Source organism: Candida metapsilosis (genome assembly GCF_017655625.1).
Source record: "Candida metapsilosis strain BP57 chromosome Unknown scaffold3, whole genome shotgun sequence".
NCBI classification, from domain to species: domain Eukaryota; kingdom Fungi; phylum Ascomycota; class Pichiomycetes; order Serinales; family Debaryomycetaceae; genus Lodderomyces; species Lodderomyces metapsilosis.
Genome location: NW_027138161.1, coordinates 118,685 through 142,161, shown reverse-complemented (window position 1 = coordinate 142,161; position 23,477 = coordinate 118,685). Strand labels below are relative to the sequence as shown.

Below are 23,477 nucleotides of genomic sequence, written 5' to 3'. Positions count from 1 at the left end.
GAAATTTAAGCAACTCGAAAGGGATGACATTTGAGCGTGTATCATTGTTCGCAAAGAAAAATTGACTGGATCAGAACAATGCAGGGTCTGTTTTGGTGTTGATAAACAATGGATATTGCAGCAAACAGCGGAAAAATAATTCAGGAACAATAAAACCGTGCAGCAACGTTACCTCTCACACGATGCATTAATGCGCTCAGAATTTCAACCCAGATTAGTAATAATGAATCACATACAATAACAAGTTGAAAGGGGTAAGTGGGGCTCCTTTTGGAAACCAGAATCGACGAATCTCACAGCCAGCTTGGGAAATCAAGTCCTATCTTTGTTTCACAAAAACATTAGAGATAGGTCGTTTGGAAGAAATTGTGGCTGTGATATCAGCGCTGTATGGAAGTTCTGTAGCAGCTTCCTAAATCACATATGGGGATTTTTTTTGTGCAATGTAAATACGACTTGCTGAATGCGAGCAGCTGCAGGATTCGCTATAACTCCCAGATATACCTTCTGTGGATCTGGCTTAACCTCTACGTCTTTCAATTTTAAAGATTAATTACATTATATATTATGAATTATATAATATAATAAGTATGCATTGGAGTTGACCACATCTTCCTGTTTGGCAATGGAAATAACACTGTCATCAAATTTGAGCCATTGGCCTTGAGCATTCTTTGTAAACACAACATAATGGCCTGTATTGACCGAACCGATGTGGCAAATAGCTGAAAATAATTCGTACACAATATCCTTTGCTGGACCTTGATCTACGCAATAAGGTCCAATATTCAAATATAATGGTACCTTTACCGGAGTTTCCACTTTTGATGACGTATCATTTAATATATTGTGATTGAACCTTTTCAATTGAATCGACAATACTGGTGGAATGCTCTTTAATTTCAAAGTTTTTGTAGCGTGCGACTTTGAAGAACAATGCTTGCATGATATGGCGGCATCTAGATTCTCTTCCAGGGTGAATAGATCTAAGCAATCGTATAGATCGACGTTTTGTTGCTTTTTTAAATGATTAATTTCCAAAGACAAGTCAATCATTGGGTCAACAGTTTCAGTTACAGCTTCACATGACTTGCACCTGACACAACTTTGTAACTGAAATGAAAATGTGGAGTGCGTTATACAAGTACATGTTTCTTCCTTTGGCACATCATCCAATTGTGTTTGGATCCTTAAATGGTCTTGATGAAATTCATTCAAGAGAAATTGCCAAAATTCGTGGGCATCTTGCTCTTGAAATCCTGCCAAGGACTTTTGCTTATACCATGCGGTAGTTAATAGATTCGTAATTCCAAGACCTTCGTTTGTTTTCAGCGTGAATAGCTCTTTGAAAACTAAATCAATGCTGCATGTAATGCATGCATTATGCTCGCCAATATGTTCATGTACATTCTGATCATGTAGATAGTTGCAATTGAAGTAATGCAAATCGTTGTTGAAAAATTGGCTCTTGACGATTGGATTATGCACAAGGGATTGCAAAATTGAACTCATGAAACATGTAGCACCCAAGTTTACAAACCCTTTAAGACCCTGAGCAGCAAGCTTGTTGGGGCTGGTGTAGTTCAAAAGCTCTTGGTCTTCTATACTAAAATCTTCAATCCCTCCTATTTTCAATCTCAACTTTTCTAGCTCGGGGTGATTGATGTACTCGTTGCATTTGAAACAATATAGCAACCCCAAATCCAGATCAATGGCAAACATATGCTGCGTGTCTTTATAATGCAATTGTGAGTGTTCAGCACATCCAACGTGAGGGCACTGTAAACATATCATTACTTGGTAAAAGTCTGACACGTTGCAATCGGTACATTTCAAACTCGATAGTTTTTTGGCAAGTATTTCATCATGACTAATGATCTTGCCATCCTTTTTCGACTTGTACAGCACTGATCCATCTATCGGCTGGGAAATCGTAACCGCCTGTCGATATGTGTCAAATACTGTGTCCTTTGCGCGTGAATTCAAGACTTGTTCCAAATGTATGCATGATTTGATCGACTCGAAGTTATCTGGTTGAAAATAGGGGAGTTGTTGCGATGTGATCTTGTCTTCATTGATTCCATTAGATAGGTCGAGTGAACCATTATAAATCTCTCTTTTTATATGCTCGCCATTAGATAATTCGGTGATTTGAAGTCTGGGGGTCGTATTTCGTGATGACATTATTCGTATTATAAATGCAAAAAAAGTTGATTGACAAGAATCAGAAAGAAAAAGGAAAAAAGGAAAAAAAAAAAACTATGCGGGGTGGGATGATGTGGATCTGTGGCTGTTAGATGGACCAAGATGTAATGCAAAGTGAATGAAATGTTCTGTAGTGATGTGGTATTTTTAAAATTGGGGTTGAAAATTGGTACCTTATTGAAAAAGACTCACCGATTAGTCGATCTAAGTATCTTTTTTTTCTTTTTTTTGTCGCCGCTGCTTTCTCTCTTGCGACACATAATTAGCGGATATTGTTGCTCTCTCTTCTGCGAGGGTTTATAAGTCGAGCCTAGTACCGTGGTTCAAGTTGAGAGATTAGTTAAAATAGGAGACCATCAGCATTGGAATGCTGTGCTTACACCAGCTGCTAAACCTATTGGAATATCTTCTGCCTCGAAATTTGCCATTGTTTTGCAACCAATTGCAAAAGGTTCTACGAAATCATTCATTTCTCTGAGGAAGCTTTTCCTAAATAGCTATGTAGCAAATTCGATCACGTTTTGAATAAGATAACCGATAAGATGTTTGTTGGAATTTTGGGCACTTCTTCAAACATGTTGTTAGCGAGATTTATCTCCGATAATTCAATCCCGTCACCAGATATCATCCCAAAGTCAAAAGATTTGAAGTAGTTACTGCTCAAGTCAAGAAATTTCAAATTCGAAGGTGCCGAAGAAAATGATATGGAAAAGCTTTGTGCTTGGAGTTGGTTTTCAATCAAGCTGCATATCATTAACTTCGGAGGAAATGATAAGTTGAATGTGGTGATTTTGCACCGGTTTAGTTCCAAATTGTAGATATTTGATGGTAACTGAAAAGCATCTGGAAGAATTTCCTTGAATTCGTTGTCATTTGCAATCAAGGTTTGTAACTCATCAGGAAGGCCGAGTTCTGAAATCAGGGTAAGCTCATTCTCACTGATATCTAGCCATTCCAACTTAGTCAATATAATTAACCCCACCTCTGTAATCAAATTATTCTTTGCATTTATTGACGTGGTGGAAAGTGGAAACCCTTCGGCTTGTAATTTGGAAATGCTGTTGTTGGACAAGTCAATATCATGTATCTCGGGAAAGTTGCGCAAGTCAACTCTTGTCAATTTATTCCTGGAAAGATCAATACTTCTCAAGCTTCTATTCATCTCTTTACTGTCAAACTCGACAAGGTCACACTCTTTCATACTCAATTGGACAAGCTGAGAAGGGATTTTAAACTCTTGCCACTTAAACTCTTTGCATCCATCGACAATCAACTTTGTTAATCCATGGCCAATTATGGAGACAACAGAAGTATCTGAAAGGTTGAGGTAGTTGGTTTGTGAATTCAATACGACCCTTTCGATCTTTGAATTATCAGTTAGGATAACATCCTGAGCCGGAACTCCATCCAAGTTAATCTCTCCTGCCAATTTATTTGACGCAATCCGAATCGCTTTCAAATTAGGTTTTACCAAAAGCGTGTCAATTCCATTTGCTTCCAAATTCATGACTTCCAACTTCGGCGGGAAAGCTGAATCTTTAATTCCACTCAACTCAACATTAATCAATTTAACAACCTTTAAACTATGTGGAAACTTGAATTTATTCACTTCGATAAAACAATTGGTCACTTCCAACCTGAGTAAAGACTTGCAGCTTTCAATTTTCTCGTGCAAGTCTTTTACTTCACAGTTTTCAACCTTAAACCTTTGTACCCTATTCAAAATACAAGTTTTTGAGCTCCATTTTCCATTAATCACACTCAAAACTCGCAAAGTGTCAGGAAAGCTTGAAATTTGGGAACTGATAAAGCAATCCACCAACTCTAGCTTTCGAAGCAACACTGGAAACGTGACAACTTTTGTTTGAGCAAAAGATAAATTCAGCAAGCTCAATGTAGACAAATGTGTAAATCTTTTGAAATCACAATTAGCCATGAACGATGCGTCCAATTTTAATCTTTCCAAGTCAAGAAAGCCTTTAGGATACTTGCCTGATGTATTAGGTAAACTTGCATTCCCACTGACGCTTAAGTGCTTGAGATATTTGTTCAAATTGAACCTACTAAAGTTCACCCCGTCAACATTATACAATCCAATCTCTTGTATGTTTGGTGGTAAAAGGGCAAAGTCGGCTAAACTCAACCCGTTGGCAATGACTAATTTTTCCAACAGAAATGGAAGTTTGATTGATGTATTCACCGCTGATCCAAAGACATAGCCATTTCCATATTGATGCAACCCAACAAACAATCCCAATGATTTGATTTTTTGATAAAAGGCATCATTTTCAATAAGTAGATTCATCAACACTTTGACTTGATTTACATATGATGCCAGGATTCTAACATAAATTGAGTCGATTCGGTTCAACTTTGATTCATTCTTGAAATATTTCATTAACTGAAGCAATATATTACACCCACTGTTATTCAAAATCAAATCAATATACAAGTCCCTATTGTTGGAATCACTTTTCGAATACGCATCAATTACTTTATCAGGATTGATGATTCTCGTGTTGATGTAAATTTTGAGCTCCCCATTCAAATCCAGAATTGTATCATCAGCAAACCTCGTTGCCTTTGCTAGCTCAATTTCTCTTTTGAATGTGTTGATACCAAAGAACTGCTCGTAATCGCTATTTATCCAGATATCAGTTTGAGCTTTTTGCGGTGCATCACCCATAGGACTATGAGCCAACAAAGGTGAGTAGCAATGAGGACCTGTGCTGGATAATTTGAATTGTCTCACATTGGTCTCCAAGCTCAAAGTCTTGCTGACTGGGTTAAACCTATTTTCACCAAGCTTAGTAACAGCATTTCTTGACTCCACCAGGTTTGCTTTTATAATCTGAGCATCCTTGAAGTGGGTGGTGTAACTTTTATATGGAGGAGGAGAACCTGGTAATCCGGAAGAAAGGTCCATAGTCATGAAAACTGACATGTTCTTTCTTTCTGAGAGTGGTTGCTCCGGGTTCTCTTCCTTGTTATTCTCAGTGTTTTTCATGCTTCCTTTGACACTGGTAATGGTGACTCCTTCAGTATGTGCATGGAACACTGTTTTCTCTGCCCCACTGCTCTTAACATTCACCTGACTCTTTCCAGTGTCATTTCCATCCAAACCCTCTACCAAATTAATTGAAGCGATTCTTGCTGATAGGTCGTCTCCGCTTCGTAACTTGTAAGAACTTGAACCAGACTTTGGAGACTGGCAACTGGTTCCAGCTTCAGTGATTACATCCTTCACATGTCCTTTCGTTATAGAGCTCATCATGGTGAACTTTGAAATAGTGGATCGTGTGTTGGGTGTTTAAAATGTGTTGCAAAAAAAAAAAAAGTGTGCATTTCAAAATTTTATGTAAATGTCTAAAGTCGTAAAACTAATCTCAATCGTAAAAGTCATCATCCTCGTCATCAACATCATCATTTCTGATGGATTTCTTTGCAAAACGGAGTTTCCTTTCTTGTTGTGATTCTTCATCCTCATCATTTATAACAAGCCTCTTATCACTATCATCCAAAACATGAAGGTTGAGCAAAACCTTTTCCACATCTTTCAATGTTGTTGAATTACCACCCAATTGTGTCAACGTCACATACTGTTTCAAGACGTTTTCATCTTTGTATACTATAAGTGTTGGACAATTGGACTCGGGGTAGTTTTCAATGCACCTTTGTGCTGGTATATCACATACTTTTAACTCTGGAAACTTTCTAGCTAATTCAGATAGTAAAGACCCTAATAGTCTACTTTGCAAACTTGATTGTAAGGATAAATGGACCAACACTGTAGTCCCCTTTGGAGCTTTCGTAATCTCATCTTCATACTCATTTTTACTGATTGGCAATACCAGTCCATACTTCTTTTTCTCTGATAACTTCTTTATCTCATTCATTCTCTTTTGTTTGTAGAAATTGAGAAATTCTTCATCCTCTTCGTCCTCTAGTGCGTCTAGTTCATCCATATCTTTATTCTCTAGTCTATTTTCATGTTGCTTTCTAACAGCCTCCTCCAATGCCTCCTCCAATTGCGCAGTTGGTGAAGGAGGCTTTTCAGGAATGATTCCATGATCACGAAGAATGTCATTCCACTCAGTATCCTCGTCCGGATTGACTTCGACTGGTATTTTGGCGTTATTCATTGATGGTATTAAAAAGATTGCCAAAGAAAAAGATAGAACGAAAGACTTTTTTTTCCGCGTCAATTCTTGCAGTTCTTTGTATGTGATGAGATCATCATCATCAATGAACAACTGTACAACAACTTCAAGCGGCCTACATCTCAAACAGTAAATTATAAAACCTGGATTCTTTTATTATATAACATTATATACAGTGAACAAAAAACATATTGAAATCAGTGGCTAAAAAAAAACGACTTTGTGCGATTTTCAATTGTAAAAATCTTTTTAAACATTCTATCAATGGATGCAGGTGTGTTTGTGTGGGTCAATAAATACATTCAAAAGTCCGTCAATAGACATCCTCTAATCTCAAAAAGGGAAAGGAACAAAAAAAGTGACTGAATAAGTTCAACTTGAGGGCAATCTACTTTTTTGCTTACTCTGAAGTAGCTTTGTGCAAGTAGGTAACCAAATCGTTTCTGTCCTTTGGTTTCTTCAAACCACCAAAGGCCATCTTGGTACCTGGGATATATTTCTTTGGGTTTTCCAAGTAATCAGACATGGTTTGTTCAGACCAAACGACACCCTTCTTCTTGTTAGCATCAGTATAACTGAAACCTTCAGCTTGACCGGACTTTCTACCAAAGACACCGTGCAAGTTTGGACCAACCTTGTTTGGACCACCTTTTTCAACAGTGTGGCATTGCAAACATCTAGTTTTGAACAAAGTGGCACCTTTCTTTTCAGAACCTTTTTCGTATGGAGCTGGCATTGTAGATTATATTAATGAAATTTAGTTTAAAATAAAAATGTGTTTTCAAAAAGATTTCAAAAATTTAAAAATGAAAGTTTTGTCTTTTTATAAAATAGGGCAATTGTGGGCTTTTATATGAATTTTTCAAAACAGTGACTTACGGTTTGTTTATTTCAAACTGCAAAACTTTTATTGGCTGAAAGGAAGAAGAGAAGAGAAAAAAAAAAAATTTTTTTGCTCAGAATGCAACACAAAAATAAGATTTATCCAAAATGTGCACGTCTTGTAACACGCGGAGGACGGGAATGAAGCTCATGCTTGTTCGAAACACATAACTGCAAGAAGAGTGGGGCCATATAAACTCTATTTAGGGAACTTAGCGAAAGCTTACTTCAAATAATTGAGTTGGCTCAGCGTTACCACGTTAGCAATCATAAATCTGCAAATGACTCAACGGCTGACCAAAACGTCTCATCCTGCTGCTCTATTTATTTTGTCTGAGTCCCGGTGGTATCATCACTAGCGCGAAATGCACTTATGTTTTCGGGAGTAACTTATTCCCGATTTCATCCGCTGCATTTGACGGTTGTGAGAAATTGACAGATATATGATTCAAACAGAAAAATTATGGCTGACTCCATAGAATTTCTTTTTTGCAACTTGCTTTGTGTCATAAAAAGTTTTCAGAAATCCGATAAACGCGAAGTATCAAACTAACATATATAATCACTACAAATTCTTCAATACATATTTAAAAATCATTCTCATTGATGTTTGCTTTATCACACATAGACCTGAAGTGACCTCCATCGCGATACAAGTCCCATGGATCACCCTTCTCCACAATTGCACCTTTATCCATCACAAACACCCTATCGTAATTCAAAATCGTTTTAAGTCTATGGGCAATACACAACACTGTGCAATGTCTAAACTCAGTACTTATCGTGTCTTGTATTTTTGAATCGGTGGCAAAGTCAACTGAACTTGTGGCTTCGTCAAGGATAAGGATTTTGGTGTCACGCACCAATGCACGAGCCAATGCAATCAATTGCTTTTCACCAAGCGAGAAATTTGCCCCATCATCATCAACAATACGATCAAGGTGGAACTTGTGGAGTGAATTGTAACCTACACCTTCAGATGGTGAATATTTCATAGACGCAACTTGTTTGATTTGATCTTCTGGAATTAGCCCGGCTGTGCATAATGCTTTCCATAACTCATAATCTTCATGCTCATTAAATGGATCTAAATTTCTTCTAATTGTACCTTGAAATAGCACTGGGTCCTGTGGGATAATTGACAACTTCGATCTCAAGTCGTACAATCCTATAGTGGAAATATCCAATCCATCAATTTCGATTTTTCCACCCTCCAATTCTATAAGCCTGTACAATGCCGACATGATTGACGACTTTCCTGCACCAGTTCTTCCACAAATACCCACTTTTTCTCCTGGATAAAAGTTGACATTCAAGTTTTGTAAAACTGGTGGTAAATTGGGTCTGTACCGAAGTGTCACGTCTCTGAAAGTAACATAACCTGATGGGGGCCACTCTTTTGGCGGTTGAATCTCTTTGGTGTATGCTGCTTCTTGAGGCAACCTGTAAGCGTATTCATGTAGTCTCTCGACCGAATTCATTTCATTCTCCACTTGCGTCATTGATCTGATAGTTAGTGACAACACCCCAACCAATTGCAAAACGTAGTTCAATAGTAACCCTGTTGAGGAAGCACTGATGTTGAACTGCCCAGTGATACAAAGCATGCAAATAATCAATGCAACCGATGACGTGATAATATCCAAATGAACACAAAGCCAACGTTGTGTGGCAATGGACAAGTAGTATGCTTCATTCATTCTGTTGATAAAGTAATCATTTTTCCTTATAAAGTCATCTTCAGCCTTGAAAGATTTAATGGTTGACATGCCTGTCAAAGTTTCATTGAAATTGTTGTAAACCAATGATCTTTGAGTTGCTTCCAATCTCTTAATCTCTCTTGATGAACCTTGGTAAAAGTTGGCCAAAAATACAAATGCAAATCCTAGAAAGGGAATAGCAACAGCAAAATATGGTAAATAACATGTGCACAAGACAACAATACCTATGATCAATGCCATGGGGAACACAAATAATCGCATCTGTTCACCAATTTCATTATCTAACGAATCAGTATCCTTAGTGAACCTGTTTAAGATTCTTCCCAATGGTGTCGTATCCATAAATGACATTGGAGCGTGTAAAATCTTTTCAACTGCTTTTAGGTTGAGCTTGTTAGCAGAGCAATCTTGCATATATGCCAACATACTAAACTCAATACCGGTGAACATGACGGTTAAAAATGCAAACATTACATAAATCGCAACGTAAAAATGGTCACTGCGATCTTTGAATTTCTTTTCGACCCAAAAGGAGAGCCAAGTGTTGGTGAAAACTTGACAAAATGTGGCAATGGTAACAAGGATAACAAATATGGGAGCAGCAAACTTTCCAAAAATACCCGATCCTAAATCAATGTATTTTTTATAAATGGACCACGAAATGGCATTAGTTGCACGAGCTTCATCGGTGGTTGTTCTACCTGTGACATCAAGATCCACATCAGTCAATTGTGGATTACTTGCATTCACTTCATAATCTGAAGCTGCAATATCCTCTTCATCATCAGACCCATGCGACTCTCTCCCATGTTCAACCAATTTTTTAAAGGTTTCCCTCTTTGCAACCAATTTGTCAACTGAGCCTGAATATACCGAACCATCGTCCACAAACACCACCTTGTCGGCAAATTCCAAGATTCCCAACTGATGAGTGGCAAGAATAATAGTCTTGTCTTTCAACATGCCCCGAAATAAATTCAAAACAATGTGTCTGGCAACTTTAGCATCAACAGCAGAAATGACGTCATCAAACAAAAGAACCTCGGCATCAGCGTAACAAGCACGAGCCAAGTTGATTCTGGCTTTTTGGCCACCTGATAATGTGATTCCACGCTCACCGATTTCGGTTCTGTCACCAGCGGGTAAGATTGCTATATCATCTTCTAATGCACATGCAAACAATACTTGTTTGTATCTCTGTGCATCAAATGGCTTTCCAAAGAGAATGTTTTCTCGCACTGTAGCATTTTGTATCCACGTTGTCGAACAAAGCAATACTTCCTTATTTCTGATTATTGATCCGTTTGAGATCTTCATAAATCCAGCAAGAGCATTCAAAAGCGATGTTTTGCCTGATCCAATGACACCTGTTATAATCACAAACTGTCCATTTTTAAAGGTTAAGTTTACATTAGTCAATCCTTTAAACTTGTGATTCGATGCGCATGTGTTTAAGGAATCAACGTCACTGGCATTGCCATCCTTCTGCTCCTTACTCCTTGGATGATCCTTCCACAATTCCATATCTAAATCATCTTGGTGGCTCTCCCAAGTAAAGTCTGCATGTTTAACTTGAATAGCAACATCATTAACCTCACCTGTATAAAACTGATCCTCGTACGACAACATCCGATTGTTGACTTCCTCGGTAAATTCCTCAGCTGATAAGTAGTCGTTACATCTTTGAAAGCCAATCAAGGCATCAGCTCCTGTAGACAAGGCAATTGGCAACAACATGATGGCTTGTGCTAAAATTGCATACAACGATAATGAACTGAAAACTTTACCAGGGCTTTGCATGTGGTCTGTGGCCCATAAGGTAATAAATGAAAGCATGGAGGTCAACACTGGCATTGTCACTGCGTATGCTGTAATAAAATTACGCAAGACTTTAATCGTAAACAAGTATTTCATCTCCTTGTGTCTGATCTTCAATATGGATGCCTTGTATGCCATCTCCCATGCATAAAACTTGATCACTTTGAGATTATTTAAGATCTCCCTCATTAATGAAACACGCTCATCTGTGTACTTGACAACTTTTTCTCTAGTAGTGTACAATTTTTGAGTCATCAATACACAAACCACAAGTGAAACAATAAACAACCCAATACCAGCCAAGGCTGAGACCCCAATGTTTATGATCAATATAATCACGGCTATAATCATGGGAATGGGGAAACACAACACTAAAGGCTGAAACCCAATAGCCAAGTCAATTCTTGACAAGTCTGTACTCATCAAACTTGTCACCCTCCCAGCAGGAAATAAAAATCTCGACTTTGCATTCAAATTAAACAGCTTTTTCAATAATGCCTTGGTCAATATAGCTTTAGCTTGCGCACCACAAATCATTGAATTATGGAAAAAATGATTGAGTAGTAATCCATTGACAAAAATGAGAATGACAGCTCCAAATGTAAGCCCTATACCTCTGTTGTAATTAGTGTAGACTCCAAAGTACTTGTATTCAACAAAATCAATCAACTGTCGAGTAACCAAAGGTGATGTTGCAATGCAAACAAATGCCAATGCTAAACAAATGCAAGAAAATGTATATTGCCATTTAAAAGTGAGAAACAATGCCAATGGGATGGCATACCTTGGCCAAGGTTTTGACTCGTCAAGCCCACCAACTATCTTGTTCATATGCTTCTCCCATTGCTCATACATGTACTCCACTTTTAATTGAGGTGTTAAAGCAAATAAATCATCCGGATGTAAAGTCCGTTTGTATCCTGTCTTTAATACGGGCCATAACCACCAAAATCCCATACGTTTGATGGGGTTCGTTTTTTGCCATGGATACTCCTTTCTTTCAGTGGGTATCAGCGGAACCTTTTTAGAAAAGAGCCATGAAAATAGTCTCTTTTCATTTTGAAGTTGAGGTTGAGATTCTAATGAACTTGCAGAGTGAATTGAATTGTGCGATGTTCTGGAATATGGATTCTTTTCTTGTGAGGAATTGGTAGCGATGGTTTCCATACGTTGAGTGTATCTTGGTAAAGCTTGTCGTTGGTCTGTGAATGTAGTTTCAGAGCCAGAGTCCAACGATGAATATAAATCTGTGTTCAAGTATTGGTTGAAGTTTGTCTGTTGAAAGTCTCGAGCATGGACGGGGTCCGGAGCCTGAATGTGGCGTGAATAATTTTGATTATCGTTCGACTCTGTATATCTAGGCATTTTGTCGTGAGATATATTAAAGATATGTGACGTGGTTTTCTGGACCACTGTCTGTATGGGGGGGTATCAAGTGTTGTTCGCTCTGTCAAAGAGATGCCATCCTAGAAGCCTGAAATAAACCTAACTTGCGTTGGTATATATACTCCACTTTAAATTTATGACGAACAAGGCTTAAAGAGTCTAGAGTAATTTCATTTCTGAATAGAGGAGAGAAGAATCTGACAAAATCTTTCCCGTAACAGTCTATACCTATGTCGGGAACTAACACTATATGTAAATTGTCTTGTGCTTATTGTGCCTGGCAGAAGCAGAGAATAGAAAAGAGGTCATAGACCGGTGCAAATTACACAAAATTAGAATCGCATTGCTAACTATTTCGGGGCTTTAAGTTGATTATTTTTTTGTTAGCTGTTTGTGATTTATTACTCTTTTGAGCAATAGATCAATAGAAAGAAATGACTAACTTATTGCTTAAAGGCAAATACCGAATCACACTGTGAAAGATGTGGTCATTCATCACTTTGAGATGGTGCAGTGTAGGATGGTTTTTCTTTTACCATACCCACAATAGATTTTACTTCAATAGGAGGAGTGATAGACTGCTGTAAAGTGATTACTCGTCTCCCCTTTCTTGTTGTCTTGAAAGTGTTAAATTGCTTGCTTTTAAGCTTAAGTGTATTTTTTTTTTACTTTGTTGTCGTCTGAGTTTTAAAAAGCAATAGGGAATAGAATAGAAAAAATGGGCCGAGAAAATAGGATGCCGAATCAAACGTTTCTTCACAGAACCAAATGAAACGATGAAATTCAAACAAAAAAAATTTTAAAATTTTAAAGCCACCATTTGTTGTTTACTGAAACTTTAGATGACAATGCATGCATTCTACGGAATTAGTGAAGTGGAGAGCATTAGCTACGGAGAAAAGTGGAGATACAAATTTTAGTATTTAGTTGGGAAGTGTTTTTTTTTTTTTTTTTTTTTTTGTGATACATATTTTATATGCGACGGTATTTGAAAAAATAATATTGCATTGCTAAATGCCGAAATAGGGCACACAGAAAAATGTCTCGTACCCCAATTAAGGGAGTGCCAAGTTTATAGAGACCAGTACATCAAGCACAAGCTAGAGACAATTTTAGCTATTCACTGAAGTGTAGGGGGTCCGTAGAATGCATCCTAGAGGCAAACAAGTTGCATATTTCGCACGGCTGAAAGCACAACCCCCATCTTATCCTAGCAAAGAACAAGTTACATCGCCGGTGTATGGTCCATAGAAGATGGACTATTTTCCGATAAGCGAGGACTAGTTCCAAACGTCAAACCGCTCCATGCTCAGTCGTAAAGTGCTCGCTCCATCTGAATTAGGAAAATGTTTCAAAAAAAAACCTTAAAACTTTAAATTTGACAACGTCCCAAAGCGGGAATTAGCATCATTTTAAGGCAGATGTCATCAGAAAGTCCATTGTATGAACCCTTTTTCTGCTAGGGTACCAAACCTTACGTGCTTTGATGAAGTCTCCTCTTTGGTTTAAATTTTGTAAGCTTGGGTGGATGTAGGATTTCCCGGTGTAGAATGAGTTGAGACCTCATGCACAGGAGCTGCGACTCGGCTATCAAAAAAACGATCAAAGCCTTGCTGTGCCACAAATTGTTTGGGTACTAGTGCGGCCTCTCCACTTTGACAGGGCATACGCATACAATATGAAAGGATGGTCTCTTTGAAAGAGGCATTTCACTATGCAGCAGCTACAGTCACCGGGGGGTGGGCATTACCTCAAACAGATCTGAGAAATGGAAATCGTTCATTCATTTCCTCAAAGTTTGTACATTCAAGAAATATGTTACATTTTTTTGCCAAAAAATTGTTTCAAATTCAATAACTTGGTTCAATAATGAGCTAAAATGTTCCTTCAAATCTGTATTTTCAACTCTCTTTATTCCAACTACTTAGATTTTCTATGAAAATGCCAAATTCATACACTTGAAGCCAGTTTCAAGCTCTCAACATCAATAATTACAAAATTTTAATTGCAAAAACGTGACCAAAGAATGCCTCCTATATTAATCGTAAAGACTTACAAACTCATAAATCAGGGCGTGTGGCGTAGTTGGTAGCGCGTTCCCTTAGCATGGGAAAGGTCATGAGTTCGATTCTTATCTCGTCCAGATTATTTTTTTCGTTTTTTTTTGCACCCAGTCAACACAAACGTTAGCATTTTGATCAAATCTACAATACTGTGTTACTTCAGTCTGTTTGAGATTCCTTTAATTAATCTATAAATTTACACCGTTTTTCAGTTCTTTCTTTTTTTTTTTTTTTCTTTTTCCCCTTTCTTCAAATGAATAAATACACATCAAACTTAAAGAACAACCTTATCAGCCAATGATTTCTTATAGTCCAAGATTGTACCATCCCATCTAGTGGCTGTTTTGTTTTCAATAACGAAAATGTCCTTGGCAACCTTGTCGAGCAATCTGAAATCGTGTGAAACAACAACGACACCACCATTGAATGCATTGATAGCATCAGCCAAAGAGTCAATAGTTGATAAATCCAAACCGTTTGTAGGTTCATCCAACAAGATCAAGTTTGGTGCTTCTAAAGCCAACAATGCAAAAACCACACGCGATCTTTGTCCTTCGGAAAGAGTGGCCATTTGAGCAGTTTGCGATTCACCACTTAAACCATAACGACCCAATTGTCCTCTCCAGTATTGGTAATCTTGTGAGATTGATGAGAATTTGTCACGGACGAATTCTAATGGGGTCTTGGTCAAATCCAATTGATCGGCTGAATGTTGCGAGTAAACTCCCAATTTGATGTGTGTGTGTTTGATAACTCTACCCTTTTGTGGAGTCAATTTTCCTTGGAACAAGTTAAGTAAGGTGGATTTACCAACACCATTTGGTCCAACAAGAGCAACTCTTGAATCCATATCAATACCAATGTCCAAGTGTTCGTAAAGGTTGTCTTCATCTTTGCCTGAATAGGAGAATGACATATCATCGAAAGCCAAGACTGGTGGTGGCAATTTTTCAACATCTGGGAATCTAAAAGTGAATACTTTATCTGGAACGACTGGTTGGATTAAACCATCAGCTTCCATCTTGTCCAAGATCTTTTGTCTTGATTTAGCTTGTCTGACCAAATTGGCATAGGTACCAGCAGAAGCAATGAATTTCTTGATATGAGCAATTTCTTCTTGTTGTTTGTTGTACTGCTTCATTTGGTTAGTTTCCAATTCGGATCTCGTTTTAACGTATGAGTCGTAGTTACCACCATAAAGTTGCAATTGCTTCATCCTCATATCAATCATGTTGGTACAAACCCCATTAAGGAAATCTTGAGAATGCGAGACCAATATAAGAGTCCTGTCGAATCTCTTCATATATTCTTCCAACCAAACACAAGCTGCCAAATCCAAGTGCGCAGTTGGGTCATCCAACAACAAAAGAGTTGGCTTGACAAACAAAGCTTTCGCCAAAGCAACACGCATTCTCCAACCACCAGACATATCTCTAGTTCTCTTTTTAATGGTGACGGCATTGAAACCCAAACCGGTTAAAATAATGGCAGCTCTAGATTCGAAAGTTGATGGATCCATTTCATCAATTTTTTCGTAAATTCCTTCCAAAGCAGGACATTCAGGACCTTCTTTAATGATCAAGTCTTCAACCAAATCTTCTAATCTCTTTAATTCGTGTTCTGCTTCTCTGACAACATACTCCAATGCGGAAAAATCGGTTGGTTCTGCTGGTTCATTCAACAAGTAAATATCAATGTGTTCTGGAATTGGAAACTCTCTTGCGGCAATAGACTTTAACAAGGTTGATTTACCACAACCATTTTCACCCAACAAACCATATCTACGGCCATAGTTCAATTCCAAAGTAGAATCTTGAATCAAAACTTTACCATGGAACAAAAGGGATACAGATGACAATTTGATATCTCTTGAAGTTTTCAACGAGTCCAAAACACCAGTGGTAACTCTATCGGACAATCCATGTTCATCAGTTTGCAATTTCAATTTAGCAACTTCTTCACTGGCGCTTTCTACTTCATCTTCAGCAGCATCCTTCTCGGCTTGCTTCTTGGTCTTTTTAAGACTTTTTCCTTCGGCTGCTTTCTTGGCCTCTCTTTCCAAACGTTTTTGTTCTCTCTTGGCTTTTGAAGCTGATACAGACATCTTGTATTTCTATAAATATGAATTGGATATTTGTATGACAGTTAAAATAAGTCAAACAATTTTGAAAAGAAGAATAAAAGAAAAAAAAAGTAGTATCGGTGAAGAGATTAAAATTCTTTTTTATGAAAAATTTTAAAAATCCACAAAAGAAAAGAAATTTTCTTTCAGCACACGCCGCAAAGTGATGATGGGAGCAAAATGGTTTATATGCAGTACGATCAACAATCTAATTACATCATATACCAAGGGGGTAAAACACTGAACAATTATAGAGAACACCAGAGTGAGTTTGAGATAAACTACATTACATTGGGAAGCTGTAATTCATCTAGTATGTGTCTGCCAATGGACATCACTACAGGTAGCACCTTCTTCTTCTTCTTCTTCATTCTCTTGTGACGAAAGTTCATTTTCCTCTCCACCCCGAAAGAAAAAATAAAATAAATGATTAAGAAGACAAACCAAAAAGGCAAAATTGCCACTGAGAATATAGAGAAGAAAAAACAATCCAATTTTTGCAACTGAGATTTTGCCTTCCAATATTGCATTGACTTGTACAGAGCTCACTTTATTCAAACTCAATGTCACATCCAGGATCTGATAAAGACGATAGGTTCAAGGATCCCAATTTGGTGGGAGTCACATCCCCAATTCCGATAAGAACTACAACCTCCCAGGCTAGTCAGCTTAGACACCCCGAGGCACATCCTTTTCATTTTGACGACGCTTCGAGGTCATTTACGCCTACGACTTGGGATTCTGTTCAGAAGCATGTGACAGCAAGAAGACCATCGTATAATACAATTGTCAATTTCAGAGAAAAACACTACAATTTGGACTACCCAAAGGATCCCAATGCCTTGGCAAAATTGCAATTGGATCCGAAGTCGAGGTTTTATGCAAGATCTAGGCCCAGGACATTGAATCCACCTCTGTTGATGCCTTACCGTATTGAATCACCTGAGGAGCAGGCAAAATTTTTGAGTCACATTGTTTCACATTTGTATATTGCTATCAAATCATTGGACATTCAGGGCTCATTGAGTATCAGTGCCAAAGATTTGGCAGCTTTAAAAGACTCTATTTCAGATGTAGATATTGCATTGGAGACTAATTTATTCGAAATCAATTCTGCTGAAACAAATGAAGATGAACCAATGACGGACGATCTCGACACCTCGGACGAAGAAATGCACGATGACGACGAGGACGATGAAGGACAGGAAGATGATGATGACGAGGATGAGGATGACAAGGATGCGACTACCCAGCATAAAAGATCACCCAAGTCAGCAGCCGTTGTAACAGTCCGTACATGGACGCATGAATTATTGATTTGGCTTAAAATGAAATACGAAATGCCCGTCTCATTGAAGATAAAGTTGGCTCGTGTATATTATGCTTTATGTCTCTGTCGTGGCCAACACATTGGTATCAAAACGTATGTGCGGGTGTTTGAGATTTTAACAAAGGATCAAAAATTGCTTTATGACCAAGGGTTACGATTGGATTGTGAGGATTTGTACAATGAGTTGAGGCTATTGTTCCCCTCTCCGGCTCCTGAACTTGGTCCCTTTGAAAAGAAAGATCAAAAGCAATTGGGTAAATTGGCTTCGAAAGCTTCTTATTTTTTTGATCCGAAAAGTTTGCCTACAATTTTTGAAAAGCTAGGCGCCAATTTTTCTGTAAACACATCAGCATTGACCATCTCATCTTTGGCGTTGCTACCAATTAATTTTACTCCTAGTGGTGCCGACGACGAGTATGATATTCGCCATTACTTGAACTCGTTGTTTTACATGTGGGTCAAGATCAATAAGAGCAGGGGACTCGACGACCACATTACCAGCAGGTTGGGGGTCATTGTTATGTCGACATTGTTTAGAATGCATAACGACGAGAAAACAAGAGAAATTGTCAAGTTGGGCAAATTTGGTATCTTATCGCAAAGCCAAATGGAGTTCCTATTTAACGAGTTGATAAACAGTTTAAGTATTAGGAATGAAAAATATGCATCAAAGAAGCTGAAATATTTCCATGGGTTTGCTTCGATGATTATGTTTTCAATTGTTGGTGACACGGCTTTAGAAGAAGGTGGTATCATTTACTTTTTGCAAACATTGATCAACGCCATTGAAAGTTATATTCATCCATCGAACACTGGTGATTGGACAAGAGCTATTTCAAGACTCGTGTTGGCCCTCATTTACCAATTTCACAAGAGATACAATTTGGAAACACAACCAGATGGAAATCTTTATAATCTTCCGTCTCCAGTGAAGCTTTCCAAGAACGTCGTTAAAGAGTTTGTTAAGATTATGCTTCCAGTAGTAAAGACTGGTATACAATCAAAGAGGGATGATGCTTCCTCGGAGTACGTGACAGCACTTCAGCTTTTAGCTTTCCTTGAGCCCAATTATGTTTTGGACAACACCTTGTTGGATATCTATGAATCATTGGAGGGTGTGATTTCTACACATAGAGTGATTAATGCTTTTAGAATGATTGACTCCATGGCAAGGTCTCTTGTATCAACACCTATTTTCAGAGTTCATTTGACTCGCATCATGCTGTTGCTCTTACCAGGGATTGACTCAAACGACTTGGAAAAGACTTTGCATACAATGGAGGTATTTTCAGCTATAAGCAACTATGCTCCCATTTACGATTTGAATAAGGAGTATGGAGATGCGTCATTAGCTATGGAATTCACTCAAAGTCATCTTGAGTATTTGAAAAGAAAAATTTATGACGGAGATGTCGAGGACTTTTCAGTTGACAAAGAGACAGAAGTTGCCGCATTGGTGTCATCTACATCCGCGTTTAAGGAGATTTTCAAGTCCTTAGTCCAAAAATTGTTTCCGTTGCTTGAAAACTTGCCAGACCCACAAAAAAGCTCAGGTCTTGAAAGTGATTTGGCCATGTCCTTACCTAGATTTTTTGTTGTCATATTTGAGTCCATGTCGGATGATATTTTTGCTACTTTTAGGAAAGAGTGGTTTGAATTTGTGTTTAACAACGTATATCATACCTCAACAGGGGTGGTTGCTGACGTTAGTGCTGTTGTAGTAAGACGAGACCCAAAGTGCTTTAAAAAGAATGCTCGTATTCTTATGGACAAGATTCGTGACGAGGTTGACGAGAATGGAGCTGGTGCTTCGAGAACTGGTGAAGAAGTTGTTCCTCGCGACCAAGCCTTGTTTTGGAATTTGACAATTTTAGATAATTGCGTTGCTAGCGCTGGACCACAGCTTGTGAGCATGCATAAGGAATTGATGGAGTTTTCAACTTATCTCATGCAACATATCAATGGACCGTGTCTTTTCCCATCTACATTCTTTGTAAACCAGGTTTTACAATCGGTTACCAAGATCAGAATCCAGGAGAGTCGATTAATTTCTCCCAAGTATGAAAAGGAGCATGGAGTTGATGAAAGTTGCTGGGGAGGTTTTTGGGATTCCGAGGATAGGTTCAAGGATGTTTCTTTTGATTGGTATATTCCAACAGAGAAGGAAGTAAATTTTGCTTACGAATTTTTCAACGACCATGCTACTATATGTACAAAGAATGTCATTGCATTGATGAAGAGTTACGAACAGGAGCAATTTAAATCTTCGCTTTCATTACTTGACGATTTACGAAAGAATATTATGTATTTTGGCTACTCATTATGCGGAGTATCATTTTTGTTGGATCCGTCATTTGAAGAAGATATTCCCAAGTTGGATCACGAGGCAGAGTCAATTCAACAAAGACTCTCGTTGTTGAAACAAATTAGAGATCTCAAAGAGGTTTCCACACAAGAGGACTTTTTGTATGATGACAAAGTCAGTGAAAACATGCAACAAATTTTAAATGATTTGCGCAATGAAGATCTCATTGATTACATTGCCGATTTTGATAAATTAAATGAGGTGATAAACGAGCATGAAATGAAGGAAGAAGAGGATGATGAGACCTTGAAATCCACACCAGACCGCAAGCACGCTTTCCATCGTCATTTCCATGCGCCAGAAAGACCGGACTCCACGTTACCTGAAGCTTCTTCTGGTAGAGAAACTCCTCGAATTGAAGGAATCCAGATGTCTTCCATGAATCCGGCAATCACTTTCAGAGAGAAGAGCTTGTACACGTCAAACTATTTCTTTGGAGATAATCCGCGCCACAAAGAGCATAGAGACTTGTACTTGAAAATCCACAAGACGAGACATTTGATTGGAAGAAGTTTGCATTTTATTCACAAGTTTTTGGTAAACAATTTCCCTGACAATACTAGGATCTTTAGGAATCTTTTATTAGCAACAAATACCTGGATCTCGGATGTTGGCAGAGAAAGGCTCCTCAGACCTATTATTCCTGAGGTTGACTATGGATATGTGCAATACCTTCAAACGATCAATAGGGTGAGAAAGCCGTTCACTCGTATTGCTATTGGAGCCAGATTGGAGGCGTACCATCAAGCTAGGGTAGCATTGCATGCTACCTCCAGATCAGAGACAAACTTGGACCGTGTCTTGTTGGAAGATGTCATTAAGCTCTCGAGCTCCACTTACTTCAATATCGCCGGCATCGCTCAAAAGGTGTTGTTGGATAGTATGAGGAGACTTAGTGGATCATACACACACATAATCAGATCAACATTTAAAAATCTCACCAAGGCTTTAGATGCAGATGATCATCGACAAATTGAGAGCATTTTGAAGGTGTTTTCTTTACGCCGGATTAAGGGCAAGTTGCAAAATGACTACCTCAATGTTCAAAAGTATGTTACTTTACTTTACAGGTGTCTTAAGGTGGATGATCCAAAAGTATACAAATTGGCTCATAGTTTGTATGGTGGGGTCGGCAGAGGAATTATCACCCCAAGCAACGTCTGCTTGATTGATCATGAGGCAATTGACCAGATTAGACCCCCTGATCAATTTATTGACTTGGAGATTAAAGCGGTTCAATTGGCCAAGGAGAAGAAACGAAGTTTGTATTTTGATAAATTGGAGAAACTTCAGGACAGAGTGTTTGAGGAGAGGGGAAATATTGCACATTGGAAGATCACGTTACTGAATCTGGAACTTTTGCTGAATTTACAAGCACATTTGGATATGCCAACAAGAGGAAATGTATTGGAGATGTTTGCGAGTGAGGCGTCAACTGAACATCCAATAATTTCGAGACATGCATTGCAGGGTATAACAAGGATTTTAAACAAGTTGGTTGTGCTTGATCAGTATGAGTATAGTACCAAGAACCTACATGATATCAAGTTTACTCCTCGAGGTTTGAAAATGGTGGATACAAGGTCCACAGATGGAGAATCATTCACGTCAAAATGGGTGAGTGAACTTCGTAATACAGCCCAGCCCAATTATTTTGTTGATACGAAACCTTATTCTGGTTGGTTATTTTGGGGTGATGATATTCGAGTCGTTTCACCAGAGCTGGGGCAAGTGTTGAAATTGAGTCAAGATGATGAGCTGTCATTAAGAAGACTCGGACATTCTCTTGATAAAGAGTGGTTATCGATGATTGTAAAGATGTGGGTTTCAGAAGCGGAGAATAGCAGTGCTTTTCAAGTTTCCGATGTCATGTTTATTGGCGCTTTGATCTTGTTAATATCGAATGGATACACACCTAAGTTGTCGTATTCAGATTTGTTGTCAGTTGTGGATGAAATCTATGTTAGTGGAGAAAAAAGTGCCAACATTATTGTATGTGAGATCTTTTCGGGGATCTTGTTGAGCTCACAACACACTGCTCCTCAATACTTGGCTGAACGGGATGAATTCGTTATCAAGTACTTGAAGCAAATTTTCGAGCATGATATATCTCCAGGTACACTGGCAGCATGGGGAGTTTTCTGTCTCTGGGTTCCAGCTCATGCGGATTCTAGGAGATTTTACAAAGTTATTGAAGAAATTGCCAACTTTAAGTTAGATCCAAATTCGGATTCTGCATTCAAGGATTCTACAAGGATAAGTTTTATCAAGTCGGTCATTTCGTCCAGTTCTTGGAAATTGGCTAATCCTGATAAGTTTTTGGATCTTTGCTTGGATAATATGAATCACAAGTATAATTTGGTGAGAAAAGAAATTGGTTCGTTGATGGCAGTGGTTTCATTGAACTATTATGTGGAATCCGTCAAGGATTGCAAAACATTTATCCAAGGGTGCAATAGTCATGACAAGTTATTATTGTATGAAAAGAGAGGCAAGTTGTTTGACGAAATGCCAAAACTATTTGCTCAGACAGAAAAGTGGAGAACTGAAGTGGTTCATTTAGACCCACAAGAGATTTTAGTTTCTCATTACATTAATTCTGCCACTACGATCTTGACTTGGTTGGGACAGGAACTCAATACCAACTTGAGTATCTTGCTTCAAGATCTTGTTCCTACACATATTGTGCCCTTCTTGCTTGACCTTATTCATTTGAAAGAAGTGTGTCAGTTGGGGAACATCAACCCTATACCTGTATTGAAAAAGACTTCGCAAATCTCATTCACAGAACACTACTTGAATGAAGTTGTTGAGATGTTGGAGTATTATGCAAAGAAGGAGTTGAATATTGTCCAGTCTATTGTCATTGGTGAGTTTACTGAAACCATCTTCTTTAAGAATTTGTTCAAGTTGACAAAGAGTCAACGTGAAAGAATTGTCAACATTACAAACTCGTTGCTTTATCATAAACATGTCGAAGTGAGAGAAGCCGAGGCAGAGACATTATCAGGATTAGTCCATATGCTACCATTGAACGAGGTGGATGAGATTGTTAAGAAATTCAGTGAGTCTTATTCACACCAATTGGATCAAACACGAGCAAAGTACAAACGTAATTTTAAAAATATGACTACTACGGACGAGATTGCCTTACATGGTGCCACACTAGGTCTAGGAGCATTAATCAATGCTTTCCCATTTGCGTCACCACCACCAAAATGGATGCCGCTGTTGTTGTCGACTCTTGCAAACAAGTGTACTGGAATACCTGGTATTGTTGGGAAAACGGCAAAAGAAACGCTTGGACGGTTTAGAAAAGATAGACAGGATAGTTGGCACATCGACAGTAAGGTCTTTAAAGAGGACCAGATACAAGACCTTGAAGGAGTTTTATGGAGAAGCTATTTTATTTAAATTTATGAAAA

The 23,477-nt window shown here is 38.2% G+C and overlaps 7 protein-coding genes across 7 annotated transcripts; 1 reads left to right on the top strand and 6 right to left on the bottom strand. All coding sequences in view use genetic code 12, as the record gives it.

The window, feature by feature from the left end:
• Window positions 1–558: 558 nt before the first annotated feature.
• On the bottom strand, window positions 559–2,184 carry I9W82_002848 (ubiquitin-specific protease; the record flags this gene model as incomplete). Its single annotated transcript, XM_067691748.1, has 1 exon — window positions 559–2,184. The coding sequence occupies one exon, from the start codon at window positions 2,182–2,184 to the stop codon at window positions 559–561; it is 1,626 nt and encodes a 541-aa protein (XP_067548197.1).
• A 535-nt stretch (window positions 2,185–2,719) lies between these two features.
• I9W82_002847 (uncharacterized protein) lies at window positions 2,720–5,476 on the bottom strand (the record flags this gene model as incomplete). The annotated part of the gene is made up of 1 exon (XM_067691747.1): window positions 2,720–5,476. One exon carries the CDS (start codon window positions 5,474–5,476, stop codon window positions 2,720–2,722), a length of 2,757 nt encoding a protein of 918 aa, XP_067548196.1.
• A 115-nt stretch (window positions 5,477–5,591) lies between these two features.
• On the bottom strand, window positions 5,592–6,347 carry I9W82_002846 (uncharacterized protein; the record flags this gene model as incomplete). Its single annotated transcript, XM_067691746.1, has 1 exon — window positions 5,592–6,347. One exon carries the CDS (start codon window positions 6,345–6,347, stop codon window positions 5,592–5,594), a length of 756 nt encoding a protein of 251 aa, XP_067548195.1.
• Window positions 6,348–6,765: 418 nt separating this feature from the next.
• CYC1 (cytochrome c) lies at window positions 6,766–7,101 on the bottom strand (the record flags this gene model as incomplete). Its single annotated transcript, XM_067691745.1, has 1 exon — window positions 6,766–7,101. One exon carries the CDS (start codon window positions 7,099–7,101, stop codon window positions 6,766–6,768), a length of 336 nt encoding a protein of 111 aa, XP_067548194.1.
• Window positions 7,102–7,834: 733 nt separating this feature from the next.
• I9W82_002844 (uncharacterized protein) lies at window positions 7,835–12,151 on the bottom strand (the record flags this gene model as incomplete). Its single annotated transcript, XM_067691744.1, has 1 exon — window positions 7,835–12,151. One exon carries the CDS (start codon window positions 12,149–12,151, stop codon window positions 7,835–7,837), a length of 4,317 nt encoding a protein of 1,438 aa, XP_067548193.1.
• A 2,358-nt stretch (window positions 12,152–14,509) lies between these two features.
• KRE30 (ATP-binding cassette family ATPase) lies at window positions 14,510–16,339 on the bottom strand (the record flags this gene model as incomplete). The annotated part of the gene is made up of 1 exon (XM_067691743.1): window positions 14,510–16,339. One exon carries the CDS (start codon window positions 16,337–16,339, stop codon window positions 14,510–14,512), a length of 1,830 nt encoding a protein of 609 aa, XP_067548192.1.
• A 581-nt stretch (window positions 16,340–16,920) lies between these two features.
• Window positions 16,921–23,466, top strand: BLM3 (Blm3p; the record flags this gene model as incomplete). Its single annotated transcript, XM_067691742.1, has 1 exon — window positions 16,921–23,466. The coding sequence occupies one exon, from the start codon at window positions 16,921–16,923 to the stop codon at window positions 23,464–23,466; it is 6,546 nt and encodes a 2,181-aa protein (XP_067548191.1).
• Between the last annotated feature and the right edge of the window lie 11 nt (window positions 23,467–23,477).